This window comes from Saimiri boliviensis, chromosome 2 (genome assembly GCF_048565385.1).
Source record: "Saimiri boliviensis isolate mSaiBol1 chromosome 2, mSaiBol1.pri, whole genome shotgun sequence".
Taxonomy (NCBI): Eukaryota; Metazoa; Chordata; class Mammalia; order Primates; family Cebidae; genus Saimiri; species Saimiri boliviensis.
The window spans coordinates 186394902-186406608 of record NC_133450.1 but is presented as its reverse complement, the minus strand read 5'-3'; the positions used below and the strand labels follow the sequence as shown (position 1 = coordinate 186406608).

At 40.2% G+C, this 11707-nt stretch overlaps 1 protein-coding gene across 2 annotated transcripts in view; it reads right to left on the bottom strand.

The window, feature by feature from the left end:
* The window catches only part of UBAP1 (ubiquitin associated protein 1), an 81151-nt gene that overhangs the window by 36138 nt on the left and 33306 nt on the right, over positions 1-11707 (bottom strand). For both annotated transcript variants that reach the window (XM_039474798.2, XM_039474797.2), the window contains exon 2: positions 1592-1632. In XM_039474798.2, coding sequence (XP_039330732.1) covers positions 1592-1594 — 3 coding nt within the window. In that variant the 5' untranslated portion in view covers positions 1595-1632. The remainder of the gene's footprint in view (positions 1-1591; positions 1633-11707) is intronic.

Here is an 11707-nt window from a genome sequence, read left to right as displayed (position 1 = left end):
TACAGGTGTGAACCACCATGCCCCACCCAGATCTGCCTTTCTACTATCATTTGGATACTTTTTTTTTCATTTGAATACTTTTAAGAAGACCTGTAATAATCCATAAATAATAGGAAATAGCTTACCTGAAAGATATGACAATGCCTGACCTCCTTAAAGGAATTTTTTTTTTTTTTTTTTTTTTTTGGAGACAGAGTTTCACTCTTGTTACCCAGTCTGGAGTGCAATGGCTCACCGCAACCTCCACCTCCTGGGTTCAGGCGCTTCTCCTGCCTCAGCTTCCTGAGTAGCTGGGATTACAAGCACACGCCAGCCACCATGCCCAGCTAATTTTTTGTATTTTTAGTAGAGACGGGGTTTTACCATGTTGACCAGGATGGTCTTGATCTCTTGACCTTGTAATCCACCCACCTCAGCCTCCCAAAGTGCTGGGATTACAGGCTTGAGCCACCAAGCCTGGCTCCTTAAGGAATGTTAATTCCAGAGTTTGAATAACTACAAAAGGATTTTTTAAAACTCAGGCAGGTTATCTATGTAAATATATGCACACCAACAAATCAAAATTTAAGGGCTGTTATATAAAATATATTTAAGCAAGTAAAATCGTAGTGACTGCTATACCACTGTGACTCAACTGAGTGATGTTATCAAGCAACCACTAGCAGCTCAGAAGAGCATATCAACACATCCCCAGGCAGTCCAATAAATCATTCTTACAGTGATGTGATATATATATGTGTGTGTGTGTGTGTTTCTTTTTGTTTGAATCAGGGTCTCACTCTGTCACGCAAACTTCTGGGCTCAAGCAATCCTCCCACCTCAGTCTCCTGAGTAGCTGGGACTGTAGGCACATGCCACAATGCCTGGCTGATATAATTTTTAACATGAAGATTGCCTTTAAAATCTCTTTTAAAATAACTGTAGTATTTGGCTATTTCTGGTGTTTAATTCTTATCTTCTACTGTATGAAAAAAGTGCACAATTTTAACTTCTTAGGTACCTCCCTCCATTCCCCTCCAAAGGCAGATAATAAAGTTTATTATTGTATTCCATTTTGGAAGGTTATATCTTAGGAAAAGATGACAAAGTATTAATTTCAAATTCAAAATTATAATTATCATTATTGATACCTCTGTAATACAGTGATTGATGTGTAGTAAATTACTTCCTTTGGTGGGGCACGGGGAACTAAATTAAAATATTATAAAGCATTAACCAAAGGGTTAGAATTTTTCACATACATATATGGAGAAGGGCTATTACTAAGGAATAGGAAAGGCAAAGGTAACTGTATCTTCAATGCTGCTGAAGAACAACCAGAACAGGCAGACTCCTAATCTATCACTAATAGTTTCAAATACAATCACCAGAGACACTCTAAAGTTTAACTACCCATCTGAATAAAATACTTGGGGATTAAAGTTCTCTGAACACCTTTTGGATATATGTGATACATTATTGTACAACTTATTTTGTCAAGCTGTTCATTAAAAGAGACAAAAAGGGACACTTGTACTTAAAACTATGCTAAATGTTTTCAAATCCTCTGATCAAATCATAACTTAAACCATGATTCTAACAGTACACTTACCATGAAAATCTGCACCCAACTTCTTAGAAGCCATTTAGAACCTGAAAAACAAGGAAATATTTCTTAGGCACATTATACCCTGAAGGTAGTACGAAGAAAACAGAATACAAAAAAGAAACGAAGAAAACTGAGAATACAAAAAAGAAACTAGAAGACCTAAGGTTTCAGGACTGACAGAATCATCGATTCTCTCTCCTAATGTCCAAAAAAAGGGCCAGGCACAGTGGCTCATGCCTGTAATCCCAGTGCTTTGGGAGGCAGAGGTGGGAGTATCACTTGAGCCCAGAAGTTTGAGACCAGCAACACAGTGAGACCCCCCATCTCTACAAAAAAATTAAAAATCAGCCGAGGCCAAGCTTGGTGGCTCACTCCTATATCCCAGTACTTCGGGAGGCCAGGCTGGGAGGATCACTTGAGCTCAGGAGTTTGAGAGCAGCCTGGGCAACATAAGGAGACCCTGTCCCTACAAAAAATTTTAAAAATTAGCTGGGCATGTTGGCACAGGCCTGTAGTCCCAGCTACTTGGGAGACTGAGATGGAAGGATCGCTTTGTGCAGGGGAGACTGAGGCTGCAGTGAGCCAATGCACTACAGCCTCGGCAACAAGAGCAAGACCCTGTTAAAAAACAATACTAAAATAATTAATAATTAATAAAATTAATCATCATCAATAAAAAATAATTGCTAAAATCAAAAATTCACTGGGCGTGGTGGCACATGCCTATAGTCCTAGCTACTTGGGAGGCTGACGTAAGATCACTTAAACTCAGGAGTTGAGGCTGCAGTGAGCTAAGAAGGTGCCATTAAACTGCTGCCTGTACAACAGCACAAGACCCTGTCTCAAGGAAAGGAAAAAGGAGGGACTCCATGTTTGGATCCCCTTCCACAAACACTCCCTTCACGGAAGCCATCTTTCTCTCTCCTGGATTTTCCCTCTGAAGTCCCCTTCCACACTCTCTCATGAAAGCCTGTCTTCCCCTCCTAAACTCCATTTCTCTCTATTCCCTTCCACTCAGGGTGGAAGGTGCTTTCCTCTCCTGGATTCCGTCTTTCTGGATTCTCACTCAGTGTAAGAGTTAGCTGTTTCTTTCTCTCTCCTTCACCTTTTTCTCTCTCTAAATAAATAACTTTCGCAGGGCGCGGTGGCTCAAGCTTGTAATCCCAGCACTTTGAGAGGCCGAGGCGGGTGGATCACGAGGTCAAGAGATCGAGACCATCCTGGTCAACATGGTGAAACCCCGTCTCTACTAAAAATACAAAAAAAATTAGCTGGGCATGGTGGCGCGTGCCTGTAATCCCAGCTACTCAGGAGGCTGAGGCAGGAGAATTGCCTGAACCCAGGAGCCGAGATTGCGCCATTGCACTCCAGCCTGGGTAACAAGAGTGAAACTCTGTCTCAAAAAAAAAAAAAAAAAAAATTACTTTCTACAAAAAAAAAAAAAAAGCAAAAAGGAAGGGGAAAGGGAAAGGGAAAGGGAAAGAAGAAAAGACAAGACAAAACTCAATGCTCATTGGGGCATTTTTTTCAGATTAGGGATGCTGAAGCATTAAGTATGACGCAAAATGTCACAAAATCTGAAATCCAAATTGCTTCTGGTGCCAAGCATTTACATAAGGGTTACTCAACAAGTACATAAAAAATATTTACAATGGTTGCCTGTAGGTGGTAGAACTGAGAATAATTCATAAAAATATTTCTATTTCTGAACATAATACGATAACATCTATTAATTTGGTAATTTCTTTTAAAACTTTTCTTGAAAAGTTTCTGTTTTCGGCCAGGCGTGGTAACTAACACATATTATCCCACATTTTGGGAGGCTGATGCAGGTGGATTACTTGAGCCCAGGATTTCCAAGACCAGCCTGGGCAACATGGCGAAACCTCATCTCTACAAAGATATAAAAAATTAGCCAGTGTGGTATTGCATGCCTGCACTCCCTGTTCTCGGGAGGCTGAGGCAGGAGAATCACCTGAGCCTAGGAAGTTGAGGTTACACTGAGTACTGCACTCCAGCCTAGGTGACAAAGACAGACCCTGTTTAAAATAAAAATGTTTCTCGGTGGCTCAAGCCTGTAATCCCAGCACTTTGGGAGGCCGAGGCGGGTGGATCACAAGGTCGAGAGATCGAGACCATCTTGGTCAACATGGTGAAACCCCGTCTCTACTAAAAATACAAAAAAAATAGCCGGGCATGGTGGTGCATGCCTGTAATCCCAGCTACTCAGGAGGCTGAGGCAGGAGAATTGCCTGAGCCCAGGAGGCGGAGGTTGCGGTGAGCCGAGATCGCGCCATTGCACTCCAGCCTGGGTAACAAGATCGAAACTCCGTCTCAAAAAAAAAAAAAAAAAAAAAGTTTCCATTTTTTTTTTAGCATGGCGTAGAGATGGAGTGTGTATTCTGTTTTATATTCTAGTTAATGGAGAATTAAATTTATAAAGTATATGTATTATCAATTTTCAAAAAACCAAGAAACAATACCGAAAGTGATTCAACCTTTTTATATGTGCAGAAAACATTTCATAGGCATCTTGCTGTCACCCAGGCTGGAGGGCAGTGGCGCAATCTTTATTGCAACCTCCGCCTCCTGGGTTCAAACAATTCTCATGTTTCAGCCTCCTGAGTAGCTGATACTACAGGAGTGTGCCATCACTCCTGGATAATTTTTTTGTATTTTTAGCAGAAACGGGGTTTTGCCATGTTGGACAGGCTCGTCTCAGACACCTGGGGCTCAAGTGATCCACACACCTCAGCCTCCCAAAGTGCTGCAATTACAGGCATGAGCCACTGCACGTGGCCTCACAATGAGACTTCTAAAACCCAGAAGCAAGATTCTTGGCAGCCTCAACCTTCCCATACCAGAAATTTGTTTCCCTAACATAGGCACAAACCAAAAATTTGTTTTCCTAAATCAGGAAAGCAGCAGTATCTAAATAACCTTCCAGCAATGAGAGTTGTGGTATGCTCACAGACATATGCAGAAAATTAGTGTTTCATTTCTATAACCCCAATAAAAATTGTGTGATATCAGCTGTTTGAAGAAGCAACTGTTGTTGAGGTAAAGGGCTTGAGAGAGACTGCTTGTAAGTCTTTGATTTAATAAATAATTTTCCAAACAACACCCAGAATATGCTGACATCAGGAAAGTTATAAAGAAGTTCCACCAAAATTTAAATGGATGCTTGGCTTTTTCAAAAGGCTCAAACTGTTCACCAAAAAAAGAATAAAATCCAGCATGAGAATCATGTGGGGCTGGGAGGCAGAGGTGGCAGTAAGCCGAGATCACACCACTACACTCCAGCCTAAGCAGCTCAGCAAGACTCTGTCTCCAAAAAACAACAACAACAACAACAAAAAAAAATGAAATCCTTTCATTTGTGACAATGTGGATGAACCTGCAAGACTTTGTTAACTGAAAGAAGCCAGACATAGAAAAACAAATATTGTATGATCAATCTTACTCATGCAGAATCTTAAAAAGTTTATCTCATAAAAGTAGAGGCTTGCATGCCTCATGGTTGCAGGCCTGGCATCGACATGCAGAGCGACAAAAGCAAGTTCACAGACCTGTAGGTGCCTCAGGAATGCTCTGCCAGCAACCACATCCTTGGTCTAAGGACCATGTATGTATCAATCCAGATGACTGTGGCTGAAGATGACAAGGTCACCGGCAGATGGCAACTTTGAAACCTATACTTCTTAAGCGAATTAATGCAGGAACAGAAAACCAAATACCAAATACTCCATGTTCTCATTTGTAAGTGGGAGCTAAACAATAGGTACATGTGGATTTAAAGATGGCAACAATATAAACTGGGGACTACTAGAGCAGGGAAGGAGAGAGGCAGACAAGGGTGGGTGACAGGATCATTTGTGCCAAACCTAAGCATCACACAATATACCCAAGTAACAAATCTACACATGTGCCCCCCCAAATCTAAAATAAAAGTTGAAAAAACAAAAATTAAAATAAAAAAAATAAAAATAGGGCCGGGCACGGTGGCTCACGCCTGTAATCCCAGCACTTTGGGAGGCCGAGGCGGGTGGATCACGAGGTCGAGAGATCGAGATTATCCTGGTCAACATGGTGAAACCCCGTCTCTACTAAAAATAGAAAAATCAGCTGGGCATGATGGCGCGTGCTTGTAATCCCAGCTACTCAGGAGGCTGAGGCAGGAGAATTGCCTGAACCCAGGAGACAGAGGTTGCGGTGAGCCGAGATCGCGCCATTGCACTCCAGCCTGGGTAACAAGAGCGAAACTCCGTCTCAAAAAAAAAATAAAATAAAATAAAATAAAATAAATAAAAATAAAAATAAAAAACAGCCAAGCATGGTGGCTCACAGCTATAATCTCAGCACTTTGGGAAGTTTGAACCCAGGAGGCAGAGGCTGTAGTGAGCCGAGATCACACCACTGCACTACAGACTGGGCAACAGACAGAAATTCTGTCTCTGAACAACAACAACCTATGCTATCTGCCTAGGGCCATTCACAGGACGGTAAATTAGATGAGTCCATTCTCTGACTGACAAGGCTGATGGCATCCTCTCAAAGAACTTCTGACTGCAGAGAATCATGGATGTGGAATATTTGTCATAAATAAATAGGATATACCAGCCCTCCCAAAAAAGCAGAGAGTAGAATAGTGATTACCAGAGGCCAGGGAGGTGAGGAGAGTAGTAAAGGGGAGGGCAGGGAGTGGGGTAGGGAGAGGCAGGTGAATGATTAAAGTTACCATCAGATATAGGAGGATTAAGTCCTACTGCATAGTAAGGTGACTACAGTTAACAATAATATATTCTATATTTCAAAATTAACAAGAGCTCAGAAGTTTGATATCAGCCTGGGTAATGTGGCAAAACCCCATCTCAAGTAAAAATACAAAAATAGCTGAGCATGGTGGTATGCATCTATAGTCCCAGCTACTTGGAAGGCTGAGGAGGGAGGATGGCTTGAACCCAGGAGGCAAAGGTTACAGTAAGCCATGATTAAGCCACTGCACTCCAGCTTGAACAACAGAGCCAGTCTAAAAAAAAAAAAAAAAATTAGCATGGTGTGGTGGTGCATGCCTGTAGAACCAGAAGGTTCACCTGAGCCCAGGTGGTCAAGGTTGCAGTGAGCTATGATCACACTACTGCATTCCAGCCTGAGCAACAGAGACTCGTATCTAAAAAAAATTAAAAAAAAAAAAAGACGACACAAAAGTTCACAAATGTTGTGTAATGGCATTCATATGAGGTGTCCAGAAAGAGAAAATCCACAGAGACTGAAAGTAGACTGGCAGTTGCCAGGTCTAGGGAAAAGAAACTGTGTAATTGGCAAGGGTCTCCTTCAAGTGATGGAAAGGTTTCAGAACCAGATGTGGTGATTGCACAGCACTATGAGTACTAAATGCCACTGAATTGATCACTTTAAAATGGTTAATTTCATGCTATGTGAATTTCACCTAAGTTGTTTTTAAAATTAAATAGCAAGAAAAAAAATGGCAAAAGAGAGGCAATCCAGAGGAAAGGGCCAGAGAGATGGGTATCAGCAACTTCTGAGTTTAAAAATGAGAGAGGCAGTGAGGCAATGAACAACTAGATAGAAGATCACAGTGAACAGTAAAATAAAATGCAGTTTTATTACTAAATAATGTAAAATTTTTAAAATCACGCCTCAATAGAGCTGATATAGATATTCTTCCAATATTATTATATTTTCCATAGACCTTAAGAACATGAGAAATCTGTATTTAGGCACATAAAGATTTTTCTAAGGTCCACTATGGAGCAAAACTTCAGTCTTTCAAAGGTCAAAGGCATTTTAATTCCTTCTTAGGGTCAGTTTTCTTCCCCCGGAACATCTTTTATATACGTGTGTACGTACGTGTGTGTGTGTGTGTGTGTGTGTGTGTGTGTAAAAGATGTGTGTGTACATATATATGTACACATTTCATCAATAACTTCCTATACTTTATTTAAACTCATTTATTTTATTATTTTTCCATAAGTTATTGGGGTACAGGTGGTATCTGGTTACATAAGTTCTTTAGTAGTGACCTGTGAGATTTTGGTGCACCCGTCATCCAAGCGGTATACACTGTACCATATTTGTAGTCTTTATCCATCACCCACCTTCCACTCGTCCCCACAAGTCCCCAAAGTCCACTGTAATATTCTTACGCCTTTGTGTTCTCATAGCTTAACTTCCACATATCAGTGAGAACATACGATGTTTGGTTTTCCATTCCTGAGTTACTTAGAATAATAGTCTCCAATCTCATCCAGGTCACTGTAAACGCTGTTAATTCATTCCTTTTTATGGCTGAGCAGTATTCCATCATTCACACACACACATACACACACACACACACACACACACAAACACACATGACAGTTTATCCACTCATTGATGGACATTTGGGTTGGTTCCACGATTTTGCACTTGTGAATTGTGTCGCTATAAACATGTGTGTGCAAGTTTATCTTTTTCAAATAATGACTTCTTTTCCTCTGGGTAAATACCCAGTAGTGAGACTGCTGGATCAAATGGTAGTTCTGCTTTTAGTTCTTTAAGGAATCTCCACATTGTTTTCCATAGTGGCTGTACAAGTTTACATTCCCACCAGCAGTGTGAAAGTGTTCCCTGATCACCACATCCATGCCAACATCTATTGTTTTTTATTTTTTTATTACAGCCATTCTTACAGAGTAAGGTGGTATGGCCTTGTGATTTCGATTTCCATTTCCCTGATCATTAGTGATGCTGAGCATTTTCCAGATGTTTGTTAGCCATCTGTATGTCTTCTTTTAAGAACTGTCTATTCATGTCCTTAGCCCACTTTCTGATGGGATTTTTTCTTTACTGATTTCAATTGCTTGTAGATTCTGGATATTAGTCCTTTGTCAGATGTGTCGACTGTGAAGAGTTTCTCCCACTCTGTGGGTTGGTTGTCTGTTTATTCTGCTGACTGTTCCTTTTGCTGTGCAAAAGCTATTTAATTTAATTAGGTCCCAGCTATTTATCTTTGTTTAATTTCATTTCCTTTTGGGTTCTTGATCCCGAAATCCTTGCCTAAACCAATTCTAGAAGGGTCTTTCCCAATGTACCGCCTCGAATTTTTTTTTAAGAATTTTGCTCATTGCCCAGGCTGGAGTGCAGTGTCACGATCTCGGCTCATCGCAACCTCCACATCCCGGGTTCAAGGGATTCTCCTGCCTCAGTCACCTAAGTAGCTGGGATTACAGGCATGCGCCACCACACCTGGCTAATTTTGTATTTTTAGTAGAGATAGGGTTTCTCCATGTTGGTCAGGTTAGTCTCGAACTACCAACCTCAGGTGATCCACCTGCCTAGGCCTCCCAAGGTGCTGGGATTACAGGCGTGGGCCACCGCGCCGGGCTGTCTTTAGAATTTTTATAGTTTGATGTCATTAAGTCCTTAATCTATCTTGTATAAGGTGAGAGATGAGAATCCAGTTTCATTCTCCTACATGTGGCTAGCCAATTATCCCAGGACCATTGTTGAAAAGGGTATCTTTTCCTCATTTTACGTTTTTTTGTTTTGTCAAAGATCTGTTGGCTGTATTTGGGTTTAGTTCTGGGTTCTCTATTCTGTTCCATTGGTCTATGTGCCATTTTTATACCAGTATCATGCTGTTTTGGTGACTATGGCCTTGTAGTACAGTTTGAAATCAGGTAATGTGATGGCTCCAGATTTGCTCTTTTTGCTTAGTCTTGCTTTGGCTATGCAGGCTCTCTTTTTGTTCCGTATGAATTTTAGAATTTCTTCTAATTCTGTGAAGAATGATGGTGGTAATTTGATGGGGATTGCATGGAATTTGTAGATTGTTTTTGGCAGTACGGTCATTTTCACAATACTGAATCTACCCATCTATGAGCATGGGATGTGTTTCCATTTGTTTGTGTCATCTATGATTTCCTTCAACAGTGTTTTCTAGTTTTCCTTGTAGAGGTCTTTTGACTCCTTAATTAGGTGTATTCCTAAGTATTTTAATTTTTTTGCAGCTACTGTAACAGGAATTGAGTTCTTGATTTGATTATCTGCTTGGTGATTGCTGGTGTACAGAAGAGCCACTGGTTTGTATACATTAATCTCGTATCCAGAAACTTTGCTGAATTCTTTTATCAGTTCTAGGAGCTTTCTGGAAATGTCTTTAGGGGTTTGAAAGTAAACAATTATATTGTCAGCAAACAGTGACAGTTTGACTTCCTCTTTACTAATTTGGACACTCTTTTTCTTGTCTGATTGCTCTGGCTACGACTGCCAGTACTATGTGGAAGAGGATAGGTAAGAGTGGGCATCCTTGTCTCGTTTCTAGTTCTCAGAGGAAATGCTTTCAACTTTTCCCCATTCAGTATTACGTTGGCTGTGGGTTTGCCATAGATGGCTGGGTTGTTTCATTTTTTGAGACAGTCTTGCTCTGTCACCCAGGCTGAAGTGCAATGACACCATCTCAGCTCATTGCAACTTCTGCCTCCTGGTGAAGTTCAAGCGATTCTCCTGTCTCAGCCTCCAGAGTATCTGGGATTATAGGCGCCTGCCACCACACCCAGCTAATTTTTGTGTTTTCAGTAGAGATGGGGTTTCTCCATGTTGGCCAGGCTGGTCTCAAACTCCTGACCTCAGGTAATCCACCCACCTCAGCCTCCTAAAATGCCGGGATTATAGATGTGAGCCACCACGCCTGACCCAGAGATGGCTTTTATTACATTGAGGTATGACCTTTGCATGCCAATTTTGCTGAGAGTTTTAATCATAAAGGGATGCTGGATTTTGTCGAATGCTTTTTCTGCATCTATTGAGATAATCATGTGATTTTTGTTTTTGATTGTTCGTGTGGTGTATCATATTTATTGACTTGCATATGTTAAAAGCATCCCCGCACCCTAGTTTGAAACCCACTTGATCATGGTAGATTACCTTTTTGATATGTTGTTGGATTCAGTTAGCTAGTTATTTTGTTAAGGATTTTAGCATCTATGTTCATCAAGAATATCAGTCATCAAGGATATCAAGGATACCAGCTAATTTTGTATTTTTAGCAGAGATGCGGTTTCTCCATGTGGTCAGGTTGGTCTCAAACTCCTGACCTCAGGTGATCCACCTGTCTCAGCCTCCCAAAGTGCTGGGATTACAGGCATGAGCCACGGTGCCTGGCTTTGTTGGTAATATTTTAATTACCATTTCAACCTTGCTGATTGTTATTGGTCTGTTTAGGGTATCTAATTCCTCCTGATTTAAGTTAGAAGGGTTGTATGTGTCCTAAACCCATTTCTAACACTCTCCTATAATCTAAATATTCAATTATGGAAAACGATTAAACAATGGAAAATCCAGAATATAACATTGTGATGGCACTAAGAGTGTTTATTAAAAGCATATAATATAGGAGTAGACATGAAAACTGAATTTTTTAATTTTTAAAAAGCATATAATAAATACAAAACAATTTTAAGTGTTTTTTTTTTTTTTAATAGAAATAAGTTCTCATTATGTTGGCCAGGCTGATTTCAAATTCCTTAGCTGAGGCTATCCTCCTGCCTTGGCCTCCCAAAGTGCTAGGAGCCACCACTCCAGGCCAATAATTATAAGTTTTAAAATGTTTTAATAAATTGAATTAAATTACTTTATGTAAAAAATGTGCACAAAACAAGACTGAAAGAAATATTTGCCACTAATATAAAACTATAATTACTATCAGGGAAAAAACTGTATAAGCAATCATAAAATTCCACTAAAATAAATACATGCTTCTATTAAAGGAAACATATCAATCAAAAATAACAAAACCTATTCTTTTTCTTTTTTAGTTGGCGGTATGGATTGGAACATACATTCTTAATTCAAGAACTTTTACACTAATACACTAATAAAACTTATCCCTGGAAACAACTTATCAGCGATGCTCTATTTTTCCAGCTCAGTACCACTTCAGTTTAAATGCTACAGGAAGAAAACATGGTAACTTTAAATCTCAATTACTGATTACAGACATCAGAAAAAAGAACAAAGAATAAATCTAAGAATAAAAAGAGAAGAGAAACAGAGGGAAAGAATGAGGAGCCAGAATGACAGAAGAGAAGATGGGTCAGGGAATGGGGAGAAATGGGA